Source organism: Camelus dromedarius, chromosome 10 (assembly GCF_036321535.1).
Source record: "Camelus dromedarius isolate mCamDro1 chromosome 10, mCamDro1.pat, whole genome shotgun sequence".
NCBI classification, from domain to species: Eukaryota; Metazoa; Chordata; class Mammalia; order Artiodactyla; family Camelidae; genus Camelus; species Camelus dromedarius.
The window spans coordinates 54,755,682-54,770,439 of record NC_087445.1 but is presented as its reverse complement, the minus strand read 5'-3'; the positions used below and the strand labels follow the sequence as shown (position 1 = coordinate 54,770,439).

General features: G+C 33.3%; 1 protein-coding gene across 1 annotated transcript in view; it reads right to left on the bottom strand.

The window, feature by feature from the left end:
• TMEM38B (transmembrane protein 38B) overlaps window positions 1–14,758 on the bottom strand; it is a 40,673-nt gene that overhangs the window by 12,950 nt on the left and 12,965 nt on the right. The window contains exons 3-5 of the mRNA XM_010978701.3: window positions 7,197–7,381; window positions 6,277–6,364; window positions 4,112–4,229 (exon numbers count right to left, since the gene is read on the bottom strand). Coding sequence (XP_010977003.1) covers window positions 4,112–4,229; window positions 6,277–6,364; window positions 7,197–7,381 — 391 coding nt within the window. The remainder of the gene's footprint in view (window positions 1–4,111; window positions 4,230–6,276; window positions 6,365–7,196; window positions 7,382–14,758) is intronic.

The following is a 14,758-nucleotide window of genomic DNA, read 5'->3' as shown; positions in this document are numbered from 1 at the left end:
GAACACAATAAACGAGATGAAGAATGCATTAGAAAGCAATGGAAATGGAACAGATCACATGGAAGAGAGAATTAGTGAGCTCAAGATAGAAATCTAGAAATGATACTAGTAAAAGACAAAAGAGACTCAAGATGTTTAAAACAAAGGGAAACTGTACAAGAGCTATCTGACACTTTTAGGAAGAGCAACATTAGGTAAAGAAGAGAGAAAGAAGGGAGTAGAGGGTTTATTTAAAAAAATAAAAGCTGAGAACTTCCCAAACTTGGGAAATGAACTGGATATACAAGTCCATGAAGAAAACACCTAACTACCTCAAAGCAAAAAGACCTTCTCCAAGACATATTAAGATTGTTAAAAACTAATACAAAGAATTTTTTAAAGAATAGTAATCTACAAAGGAACCCCCATTAGGCTATCAGCAGATTTCTCAGCAGAAACTCTACAGGCCAAGAGGAAGAAGAATGACATTCTCAAAATACTGAAAGGTAAAAACTGTGAGCCAAGAATACTCTATCCAGCAAAGTTATCATTCGGATACAGAAAAGAAAGAAAGACCTTCCCAGACAAACAAAAACTGAGGGAGTTCATCAACACTAGACCTGCCCACATGAAATGTAAGAAACAAAAAGTAAAAGTACACAAAACTTTGAGTAAGGTGATAAATAGACAGAATGAGGAAATCGAAACTCTATATCAAAATAAGTTTTTAAAACTTTATTACAGCATAAAAGTTACAGGGCAGGCAAAACAGAAAAATAACTGTAGCTACTTCAATTTTATAACAAATTCACAACACAAAAAGGGATAATTTGAGACAATAAAAATGTAACAGGAAACAAAAAGGACAGAATCTATATAGGTAAATGAAGACAAGATACTATCCATGGAAAAAGGACTATTTGAGCTACAAGACGTTTTATACAAACCTCATGACAAAAAAGAACAAAGCTGGAAGTATCATGCTCCCTGACTTCAGACTATACTACAAAGCTACAACAATCAAAACAACATGGTACTGGCAGAGAAACAGACACACAGATCAATGGAACAGAATAGAGAGTCCAGAAATAAACCCATGCATTTATGGTCAATTAATCTATAACAAAGGAGGCCAGAATAGATGTACACTGGAGAAAAGATAGTCTCTTCGGTAAGTAGTGCTGGAAAAACTGGACAGCTACATTAGATAAGAATATTTCCTCACACCATATACAAAAATAAACTCAAAATGGATTAAAGACTTAAATGTAAGGCCTGAAACCATAAAACTCTAGAAGAGAACATAAGCAGAATACTTTCTGACATAAATTGTAGCAATATATTTCTGGATCTGTCTCCCAAGGCAAAAGAAATAAAAGCAGAAATAAACAAATGTGACCTAATTAATCATAAAAGCTTTTGCAGAGCAAAGGAAACCATCAACAAAACAAAAAGACAATCTACCGACTGGGAGAAAGTATTTGCAAACGATAAGACCAATAAGGGATTAATATCTAAAATACATAAACAGTGCATAGAATTCAATATATTAAAAAAAAAAAAACCCAACAATCTGACTTAAAAATGGGCAGAAGACCTGAATAGACAATTTTCAAAAAGAAGATATACAATGGGCCAACAGGTACGTGAAAAGACACGCAACATCACTAATTATTGGGGAAACTCATATCAAAACCACAATGAGTTATCACCTCACACCTGTTAGTATGACTATTATCAAAAGGCAAGCAATAACAAGTGTTGGAGAAGATGTGGAGAAAAGGGAACCTCATACACTGTTGGGAGGAACATAAATTGGCACAGCCACTACTGAAAACAGTATAAAGATTCCTGAAAAAATTAAGAATAGAACTACCATATGATTCAGCTATCCCATTTCTGGGTATTCATATAAAGAATACATAAAAAGTAACTCAAAAAGATATATGCACCCCTATATTCATTGCAGCATTTACAATAGCCATGACATGAAAACAACCTAAGTGCCCATCAATAGATAACTAGATAAAAAAGATGTGGTATATATACACAATGGACTACTGGTATATATATACAATGGAATACTACTCAACCATTATGAAATAAGTGAGACAGAAAAGAAAGGGAACATAACAAATATACATGTAGACATATGTAGACCCCTATACCTCCAAATAAACAATGTATTTACTTTTCACATATACATATAATAATAACAAAATCTCATCAATAATAGTACAGAAATGATATGATTAAAAATGGGCAAATGATCTGAATAGACATTTGTCCAAAGAATATATACAAATAGCCAACAAACACACAAAAAGATGCTCAACATCACTAGTCATCAGGGAAATATGAATCAAAATCACAACGAGTTGCCTCTTAACACCAACTAGGATGGCTCTATAAAAAAGTTAAGTGTTGGTAAGAAAGTGGTGAAATCAGAACTTGCACACACATTGCTGGTGGGAATGTAAAATGATGAAGCCCCTTTGGAAAACAGTGTTAGTTCCTGAAAAGGTTAAAGACAGAGTTACTATATGATCTAATAATTTCATTTCTATATGATATACCCAAGAAAAATATAATACATAACCACACAAAAATTTGTACATGAATGTTTGTAGCTCATTATTCTGATTAGTCAAAAAGTAAAACAATCCAAATATCCATCAACTGATAAATAAAATGTGGTATTATCTACACAACTGAGTATTATTTGGCAATAAAAAGGAATAACATCCTGATACATACTATGACATGGATGAACCTCAAAAACATCATGCTAAGTAAAAAAAACAGTCACAGGTCACAAATTGTATGATTCCACTTATATGAGATGTTAGAACAGGCAAATTTGTAAGCAGAAAGTAGATTAGTGGTTGTCTACAGCTGAGGGGATTGAGGGAAAAAGTCAAGTGACTGCTAATGAGTATGAGGTTTATTTTAGGGTGAAGAAAATATTTTCATATTGATTGTGATAATAGCTGCACAACTCTGTAAACATACTAGAAACCATTGAATTAACACTTTAAATGGATAAACTGTATGGTATGTTAAAATATATCCCAGTAAAGCTGTTGCAAAAAAATACAGCTCAAAGTTTGATGACTGGAAAAAGAGGGCACATATGAAGAGATTTTGCCTCAGGTATTTTAAGTATAATATTTGAATTATAACAATCACAGATCACCTTCATTGCAGAGACTACTGGAATAAAAATAAATGATCCCTAAAGTGATTTGGTTCTTTCTAAGTTATAAATAAATTTACATAATACATCCTGTTTTCCTTTTAAGGATCCCATAGTTAAGTTTTCAGCCAAAAATATCTAGGCTGAGATAGTTATTTATAAAATTTTTCTAGGCTTAAATAATAATCTTATTTTAAAATCAATTGTCTATTTATGAATAGTGAAAAACATCTAATAACTGTTAAGAAGAATAATCAGAATTAGCTTCATGATACAGCTGCAAATAAAATTCATTAACATGTGTCAAGCACAGTCATAGCATGGCATACATCATCTCCAATCTCGTCAACAATTGGTACAATGAAGATGAGGAAATTCGGATTCACAGACATTAAGTGACTTGCATATTCAGGGATCAGACAGCAAAACTAGGATTTGAATTTAAGACTGCCTGTCTCTAAAACTTACGATCTTGTATCATGCTATTTCCTATCTTCAAGAAGGAATAAAGCATCCAACCAGGCAATGGTAATTGAAAAGACTGACCACAAATATGTTCTAATATAAAATTTCAAAAATTTAAAGTTTAAAGGAACTTCAGAGAACATCCACTCCAAGTACCTCATTGTACAAATGACACAACACTATCTTTGCAGTCTCTGATCAGCCTTGGCTATTTTCACTACTTTCTGGCCTTCAATGTACTACAAGGCCATCTGCAAATCTTTCCTAATAGCCTTAATGCAAATCAAATGAGGAATCATAGAAGAGCTATGTTTCAGTAAGTCATGGATGTGCTGAATAAACTCCCCTAAACTGGTATTTTTAGACTATTGTAAAAAAAAAAAAATAAATGTTTCTGTTACTTGCCTCTTATGCAGAATTCTGGTTACATAGAATTTGTATTACTGTTTTATTGATACTCTGAAATCTTACCTTTGTGGCCACAAGAAACATAGTATAGAGGAACATAAGATTATGCCTTGATATTGCCAGATGCTTGGTTTGCTGAAATGTGAAGATAACTGACCCCAGCAGGGTTACCTTGGCAGGGCTGAAAATAAAACACATTTTAAGTTGGTAAGTAATAAACATGATTTATCTCTATGTTCTTTAAATAGTACTCTCAAAATATTAATTTAATTAATTATTAATATATGTAACACAAAAATTAGTTACGTAAATACAAAGTTTTGGAAGTGCTGAGCTATATAAAGCTAAATATCTCTCTTCGTAGCATGAAGCAGCAGAGATTTCAGAATATTTATACATATTGTGACTCTCTGATAAAGAGAGTACATTTCTATATGCAATGTTTCTGAAACATATTTGACCACATAATACTTTTCCACAAAGCATCTGAAAGTCCCATGTTTCACAGCATAATTTGGGAAAAGTAGGTAAGTCCTGAAAAACCTTATAGCACCAAACAAACTCCTTGGGTGGGATGGGGGATGGAATAGAAAGCCCTAATTTGTAGCATTTTCTCATTTCCATGGTGAAAATAGTCACTCTTGGGTAACCATAGGGAATTTGTTCCAGGACCTCCCACAAATACCAAAATCCAAGTCCCTTATATAAGACAATGTAGTATTTGCATACAACCTATGCACATCTTCCCAAATACTTCAAATCATCTTGAGATTTTTTTCTTAATACCCAAAAATGTAAATGCTATGTAAATAGTTGTAAATACAATATAAGTGCTATGTCAATAGTTGTCAGCACATGGCAAATTCAAGGTTTGCTTTTTGGAACTTTCTGGAATCTTTTTTCTGGTATTTTTCAATGCACAGTTGGTTAATCCACAAATGCAGAACCCATGGATACAAAGGGCCAACTGTACTCCTGAGGGAGTTGGCCAACTGAGAAAAATGATTCTAGGCAAAGAAAAGTTAGTTTTAAACCAGACAACACCTGGCTTGTTCAAGGATAGAGTGCAGTGAGCAAGGGAGAGAACAGTAAAAGCTGAAGTCAAAGCAAATTGGGTGTGAGGGAGACGCATATGTTGGAGGTCTCATGGCCATTTAGGGAAGTCACTGCAAAGGTTTTGAACACACGAGAATCATAATCTGATTTCAGTTTTATAGCCCCAAGAAATGTTTTATGGAAGACATTTCAAGGCATAAACTTGAAATGAGAAAAATTTCCCTTGAATATCACTAGTGTCTTTCTTATAACTTATTACCAATCAAAGCCTCCTTTGTTCTATTTCTAAACTACCTCATTCAAGCTTTAAGGGCCACATTCCAAGTTAGGCATCCTGAAAGTTACTGATTCACTCAAACATATACTTCATCATTCATACTGCTTCTCAGCCTTCATTTTTAATCCACTGTAATGAGTTTATTTTCACATGACTTCTTCCTCACCTTGCGTATTGTGGCCACTATTTCCTAAGTCTTTTCCTAATTGAATTGTGGGAACATTAACTGTATTTCTGTTTCACTTTCAGGTGCATCAGGGATATATTTGTGACTTATTTAAGACTGTGTCAGTGTCTTAGAGAACATCTAACGATCAGATGCTCTTAAATGGACGCCAAAGGTAGTCTGCATTGTACGGAATAGAGTGGGTTACTTCCTCTCATCTTTTTCTTATAATTAAACTCAATTACATAATTAAACTCAACTCTCATTTTTAAAGCAACTAACAGGGCTTTATGATAATGTATTTATTATTCCCAAAGCTTGAAATTTCACTACCAAAACTATGAATAATTTGAAATCTGGGTGATGCTGGAGCCATTAGTGAAAATGCCAACAGCCTGCAACTGATTCCAGAGAAGTCTGTTCCTACATAGTTCTCTCTCCTTAAATACACACTCTTCCCACAATTCTACAACAATCCAAGAGTTTTTGTTTGGTTTTATTTTCTAAGAGGGGGAACACACAGAGAAAAGAATCAATATTTATTTTAAAAGCTACATTTAAGAGAGCAGACTTTTTGAAAAATTTTTGTTTCCTAGTTTTCTTCCCATTATCATTTTACTTATTTGTTTATCTCATCCACATTTAGAGTCCTCAAAATGTTTTTAAAAATAAATTTGGTAAGATCTAAGGATAAAAGGCTGGGTCTCAGTATAGTTCATACCAACTTACTAGGACATCTTCAGCCATTCATCAGCTTCTGGTTTCCAACCTCCTTTCACCAACTGCTCAAAATTCGTGATAATGCTACCACCTGCACCTAAAAAGAACAAGATAAAACAAAAATACGAAACCAAATTTTGAGAAAATACATGAAATGAAGCCACAATTCTATCTCCTGACTTAAAATTCCAAGAGGATCCCCAAAATATAATTCTTGGGAGAAAGAAAAAAAAGTTGTCTTGTACATTTATGGTACTGAGACAACTCCAATTCTCTCCTCTCACCAGCATGGCAACTGTCTACTGTATTACAATTAAGGTTAAAATTGAGGCCTCAGGCACAGAGATGAGGCTAGAGGTTTGTTTCAGACCTGAAAAAATAAATTCCTCTGCTTTATCATTTCCTTCCCTGATTTTAGTTTGGGGGCAGTATGCTATAACAATAGATTGAGGAATTTATTCAATTCCTACATACAAAAGGACAATAAAGGTAAGTGATGCAGAGTGAACATGAACTCATAATCAATCACATTTACTATTCAGGCTGTTCAGGCTGAAAAAATGGCAATTTTTAAAAATTACATGCACCACATAATTTACGTAAACTTGTTTTATTTATGGTGTATAAATTATACACCTTAATTAACTATGAATCCCTCTGGTTATGCTGCTAATCAAACCAATAATAAAAATTCTGTATTTTAAGATAGTCAGGCTGATGAGTACTAGCGAAAATAAAATAGTGGCTGATGAGTACTAGTGAAAAGTGTCAGTTTTGAATTAATTTTACTATCCAACAGAAACAAGGTTTCTATCTCCAACAAAGACTCTTATTAAAGTACTGGTCCCCATTAATGTAACTAGAGAATTGCTCAGTAGTCATAGTAGATCAATAACAGAATATTCATGAACACATATTGTTAATATTACCTCGAGCCCATCCAATAGCTATCATGACTATCCAGCCATTTTTGTAATAGCTATTAGCATGTGTGACTCCACCTACTATTTTCCAAGTTCTGGTCACTTCCTTCATTCCCGCAGCCAAGAGTTGAACAGGTAGAAATGAATAGCCCTGGGAAACTAGGTCACATGGGCAAAAAAATGTAATATACCTGAAATTAAATTTTAAATATTTTAATATGAGTGGAACCTTAAATAAAAATTCAGCATGTCAGCAATAATAATTTGATAAAAACACAACAAATGGAATTATCCATATAAACATGGAATGTGACAGCAAGAAGACCACTGATTGGGTAAAGTCATTTTTTTAAAATCACATGAAGCACATATAATAATCTATCAAAAAGTCATAATCAAAAGGAACATAAATTTTATACTTCTGAATACTCTGTATATGCAAAAAGTATTCACTGAGTTCCTAATTTGTGCCTACACTATTCTAGCACTAGAAGCTGAGTGGCTGAATCCATTAACAAAATTAGGCAAATATACAATCACTTCTGATTTGGGATTTTTCTAGCTAGATTGTCTCTGTCTTTGGAAAAGGATTAGAAAAGGGCCCTTGGTAGCTGAGCTAGGGGCTGCATTTCAACTCCACTTACATCTTCACTTGTGACCAGACCTCTGTACATAAAGTGCAGCCTATACAGAGAAAGGTCATAGTTCTCAAGGAGATATATTTATGTTTAAAAAATGTATTTTCATACGGCTGAAAGAACATGAAGCTCATTCTCCATTTAGCTAAGGAAGCTTTAGTTTTAACCAGTCAAATTGTGATATTAGTTTAAGAATAATCCACTCCTCCTCAGGTGAATTATTTTTTGAAGTTTCATTTGTTTTAAGCATCTTTCAACAATTTAACAGTAGTGTTAACTGGGAAACACACCACTTTTCCCCCCATTCCTAAAATACTCTCTGGCAGACAATTCTGTGCTTAAAGCATACACCTTGGAGCAATACAGAATACACTGCATGAAAAAAGTATGTTATCTCTTCTTAAAGAAGTTGTTCATCTTATTGTAATTCATCGTTCATAAAGTCAGAATTCCCAGAAGTATTCATGGAATATGAAACCTATCTGCCAAAACACTGCTTCAAAGACCCAATACAAGATGTAATGGTTTGTTCAACCTGAAGCACCCTCTCTTCTTCATCTCTACTTGTCAATTCCTTCCTACTATTCTTCAAGATCCCACTCAAATACTACCATATACATTGCCTTTGGGAGTTTTGTTTTAATATTATCAGTTCAAACTAAATTCCAGTGGCTCTGTACACCTAAAACACTGGTTCCTACACTTCAACACAGCTCTTTATACATTTTTCTTTATAATATATAAAGGCTGCAACGCTCATAATAAACTATAATAGTCTTAGACGGCAGGAATCATTCATCTTAATACCCTCCTCTCACCTAAAACTCAGCATAATAAAAAGTAGACCTGATTTAAGTCATTTATTAGCAGTTAATCTGAAGGCAAAATATAAAACATATCATACCAAAGAATCAACTGATAATTAAAGAATTTGAGAGAAAGGATTAAATAATCTAAGAGTGGTAAAAAGCTTTTGAAAAATTACTGCATGATATAAAAATTTTACATGTTCATATAGTATTTTTGAAGCCTCTATACAATTCTCTATTTAAATATGGAACAAGTTTCCAGGAAGTAGTTTAGGTACTGGGGAGAAAAAGAATTACACTTAAATAAGCAATTTTTGAATGTATTTTTAAATAAAATAAAAATATTTTGGTATCCAGTATAATTTAGATTAAGAAAGGGAGATTTAGTTTCACTTTAGCAGTAATGTATGCTCAAAATACTCAAACAAAAAAACAACAAAACAAAAATACAAATGGCCCTATTCTCATTTTCTATACTGAGACTATCTTCAACGTGAGTTAAAAGCCTATACTTGGATTCTACAAGAGTACTACTACAACAGCAATCTTGGACTTTTTCTATTCAACATTATGGCATATGGTCTAAAATTTGTAATTATTGCTATTTTTAATGTCTTTATTGCATTTAATCAGATATTTCTATAGTATGCCTATAATATGCTAATATTTTCAACCGAGAACAGTCTTGTTTCAAGTGTTAAACAGCCACAGGGCAAAAGAACAATTGTTAATTGTGCTCCGTAGACTTACAAGTAAGCAAAACAGACCAGTGGCTCCCTAAACAACTATTCCTGCTCTATAACACAAGTTAGCTTTTTAAAAATCCTTTAATGAATCACTTAACCAACATTCCTTAAGGAATCATCATGTCCTTCCTCTGTAAAGATTATAATTTCACCTTTAATTAAAATTGCAACACTAAGGAACTTTTAACATGTGCTTAAAGGAAACATATCAGAAAAGAAGAAATGGAACTTATCCGGTATGAAATGGAACAAGAAGGCAATTTCTCATACGTTAAGCCACTGAGGTTAATAGAGAGAAAAAAAGGACAAAGAATAGTGCTAACTAACAGAAGTTAGCCTACAACAGGATACAAAACAGGATGCTAGGCTACTGACAAATGAAAGCTAAACCAGTTCAAGTAGGAAAGATGAAATTAGAATTTAGGTTAATAACAGGAGTTGAGCTTCCCACAGTTAGTCACTGAGAATGCCCTACTATTAATTCCCCTTCTCTGACTACCAAAGACAGTATAACTAAGCCAAAACAGAAAAAACTAAATACAGTTCATATGAGTCTGACAGCTTTGCTCTTGCTCTTATTACTCTTATAAATTAATACTTTTGTACATATGCTTTGAAAAGGACTATTACAGAATGACAAATCTATAAAACTATACCTTTTCTTGTATTTTTCCTTACAAAAATGGAGTCTCAGTTATGCAAATGTGCAGTATATAATTGATACTTGGAAGTTAAAGGAAAACAAACTGTCATAAAAATAAATACACAGAAAAATTACAAAATATTTATTTCCCCCACAAATAGTTTTCAAAAAGAAAAATCCTATGAAAGGGTACAGTCTTCCAAACAACAGTAAACACACTATGACATACTAAGTTACTGTTTCCCTTTGCCAGTAGATGGTGCTAATCTCCAGATGTGAGCACTACGAGCTATTATACTAAGGAAAGATGACTTACCCAATAAATGAATTCACATACTCCCTTAGCTCAGCCTGCTAGAGTTTAAAGTACATTACAAACACCATTTTATTTCCAAATTAAAATCAAATGAAGCAAAGATCACACATTTGCTTTCAACATTAAAACCTTAAAAATGAAAATAGTAAAATATACTATGTCTTTAAGCAAATATTATTTTTCTATATTTAAGGGCAGGTGAGAACAGAGACAATGTCAGTATTCCCCAAGTCCAAAACAATACACTGCATAAGTACAGACTGAAGGACTAGGCAGCTGAGGTTTGAATCCTGGCTCCAGCTACCAGATATCCGTGATACCTCGGGCAAGTTATTTAACCCTTCTTGCCTCAGATCTCTCCTCTATTAAAGGAAAATAAAAGAGTACCTACCTCACCAGTGAGGTTAAATGAGGTAATAAAGGTAAAGCACTCAGAAAAGTGTCTGGGACACAGTAAGTACTACATCAGTGGCTGCTACTGTTGTTGTTTTGTAATGCCAAACAAAACAAATAGAAACAATAGAAATACTCATCAGAAGAATAAATAAAATATAGATATTAATATAATGGATTATACAGCAGTGAGAAGGAATGTACAACAGCTACAAACAAAACAGAGATGTATCTTAGTAACATAATACTGAGTGAAAAAAAGTCCTAGAGAATTATATAGGGTATGATACCCCATTTTAAAACAAATAAAACTAAAAAAACTATTGTTTAGATACTCATATATAAGATGCACACCTTTTTTTAAACGGTAAGAGAAACACAAACAGGGTAGAGGTTATCTGTGGAAAAAGTGCAGAGAGATGGGCTAGGGGGAGAGAAATATAAGTGTACATATAAGTTACTAGTAAAGTCCATTTCTTAGGTTTTTAGGTGAGGTGCAATTTTCCACATTACAGTGGAAATGTAAATTAGCATAATTCCTTTGGGAAATGATGTATCATTATCTAGTAGAGCTTAAGAATCACTTTTCCTATAACTCAGTAAATCTATCTACTCTCAAGCATATACCAAGAGAAAATCTTGCCCATGTACATCAAGTCCTTACCAACACTGTAATAGAAAAAAACTAGAAACACTCTCTGTCACCAGAGAATATGAATATGACAATTCATTCTGATACACTATACAGCAGTAAAAATTAATAAATTACAACCATACACAGTAAGACTAAATCTCAGGAACAGAGGTTGAGCAAAAAAAGCAAGTCACCAAAAAATACATACATATGATTGTACTTATAAAACTTTCAGAAATTATATTGTTTAGGAATATAAACATATGCCAGAATTACATAGAAAAGTAAAGGAACAATAGGTATAAAAATTAAGGATGGTTCTCTCTGAATAAGGAAGAAAGGAGACAGGATCGGGCTGCAGGTGGAGGGTAGCGTACAGGGGACATCAACACTACTGGCAAGGGTTCTAGGAAGACGGTGGCACCAGCAGTTGAATAGATTTTGATCTTTGCAAATTCCCACATAAAAACAGACAGGGCAACTAGACAGCAAAGCCAAAATCCCACCCACAGCACTTACAACAAAATTATGTGACAAGGTATCCCTTCAAATCCCAAAATGCAAATGTGTAGAGACAAATCACCAGCACCCACAAGATCTACGCTGCTTGGCAGGAAGAAGAAAGCAGCAAGGTGGCAACTAACAGACCTAAGAACAAAACAGATGACAAATAGCTAAAGGGTATTCACTAGAAAGCACAGCAGGCCCATTTGGGAAAAACAACAAAAACAACAGCTGAAACTGGAAGGGATTCTGATACTTCCAATACCTGGAGAGCAAACGGTCTATGCTAAGAAGGTCTGAAGGGGTTGGACCAATGATGTCCCCGTGAACTTTGAAAACTGCGATTTACATAGGCTTCCTTCTAGAACAAGCCCCACAATGAGAAGAAAGCACTGGTATATAATCAAAACTGAGCAAGACAGAGCAACAAAAGGAGAAAGTCCAGACCAAACTAGGGAGGGAGAGAAGACCCAGGAAATCTCAGAAAGCAGGTCACTGGAATACTGTGTAAAACAATGGACGAGGAGCTCTATGAAGTCAGAAAATCTTTTCTGAAGTCCACCTTATTTTAAAAGTTCAAGAAACCTGATTCCACATTAAAATGACCAACAGAAAAGTATCAAGGTCAAACCCCATACACATTTACTGTAAGAGGAAAAAGAAACCTACAATGAAAGTACTCAGAAAAATGTGTGCACAAAACAGATCAGAACTGCAACTTCCTATTTCAAAACAAGCTAAAGACATTATGAAAGTGACACAACACATAAAAGAACAATATACATCAGAATTAGAAAAACTAAGAATTGAATATACAATTCTTTCAGGAAGAATAAGAAAGAAGAAAAAGAAACAAATTATTTCAGTAATGAAGATTAAACTAGAAGAAAAACAAAGAGAAATGAAATAACAGTGCCTTCAAAGAAACAGAACGTAAAAAGGAAAATATTTTAAATTTTTTAAAAAGATAGATAAAAAGGTTCACTGAAGAAAGGCAAAAAAAGAGCCAATAGGAGTTCTCGAAGAAAACCAAAGCAAGAAAAGAGTACAATTACCAAAATAACTTTCTCAATTAAAAACTATAACAAAAACAAAAAATGTGTAGCTACTAAAAAGAAAAGACCATGTACCAAGAATACTGACTCTGAATGACCAACACCTAGACATATTATATTTAAATTATTAGGCTTTAATGGAAAAAAAAAAAACTTGGGGGCATCTTAAAAAGACCATGTGAAAGAAAATTAAATGATCATCAGAGTTTTCCACAGCAATGCTTTATAAGACAAGAAAACTGAGTAATATATTTAAAATACTCAAAGACAGAAAGTTGAATCCTATGACTTTATATCAAATAAAACTGACTTTCACGTACAAAAGACACAGACAAACTTATTAGCACATGAGAATTCAGGGACTACTATTCTAGATGAATCTACTAGAGAAAAAGCTTCAGACAACCAAAATTACTAGAGACACAGACATAAGAACTGGTGACAAGCATTAAATACAGAGTTGGCTATAGAAGACTGAATGAGGATTAATAAGGGAAGAGTATAGCACATAGCAGCTATTACTATGACAATGGAGAATAGTACTTCCATGTAAAAAACAGGAGGAGAATGAAAAGTGTATATGTAAAAAAATTACTATGTTTAGTAATCATGTCAGTGATGGCATTCATACTGTTACTCCAAAGCAACTGTGTATTGCATGAATACAGAATAAATGAGCAATGTTGGAATATCCTAATTCTATCGTGTCTTGTGCCCCTAAGAACCAAGCTTCTTAGTGTGGAAGAAAAAGATACACATGTAACAGAAAGGTTAAATAAAAGTTCCATGATCTTGAATTTGAATTAGAAACATCAAATGAACTCATGAATTATTTTATCCTTATTTTTCATAGCTCTGTCCACTGAAAAGGCCTAGAAACAATAACTAATCCAGTAATAATGAACATGTCTAATGCTCAGACTGTGGTCTCGAAATACCATTTCTCACTAAAAGGAACCAGCAGTTTTTAGAGAAATGAGTAATTCAAGAAGAAAGTACAAGATGAATCTTACATTAAGTAGCAAGGAAGCTAATCAAAGTCTCAAGAGCCAAAGTGAAGAAATTCCCAGTGGCCAATGATGGAACGATGTGACCTTCAATAGTGAGAAAACTGCAATTTATTGAAATCCATAAAATACACTTAAATCCATGAGTTCATACTTCACTAAAAACAAAAAACAAAACAAAACAAAAAAACTGGTCATCTTTGAAGAATAGCAGAGGACTAATTCATTATCTTGAGAACTGGTAAATAAAGAGAAAGAATCAAATATTTATCCTGCCTTTCCTTTATAAACTATACAACTGGGTAACCAAATAATAATTAGTGGGAAGTATTTATTTATATTATCCCAACTAATACATAAGAAGATAGAATTTGCCTATTGCCATTTTGTAATTCTCAATTACTTACTAGACAATAGTCATTAAGTATAAAAAGAGTGCTAAATGTCAACAAAAAGAAAGCTAATCAGATATCTGGAGCCTCTTCTGGTCTCTATAAAATGAAAGAGACTTAAGAGATATTAAAATTGTTAATAGGTACAACTAAATTATAGTGTCTAGGGATGACATCTGGATGATAAAATTATAAAAATATGAAAAGAACTGATTGCCATAAAAGTCAGAATAATGGTGTGTTATCATAATGGTTATTTAAGGTGTGAAAGGGGTTGTGATTGGAATGTGATACAGAAGAGGAAATTCTGGGATGGATGGCAAAGCTTTATTTCCTGACTTGGGTCATGGTTTCAAGGATATACCTAACAAAAAATTTCATTAGGCCATATATTTGGTTTTTGTGGTTTTTACTTTATAATAGAATATTTT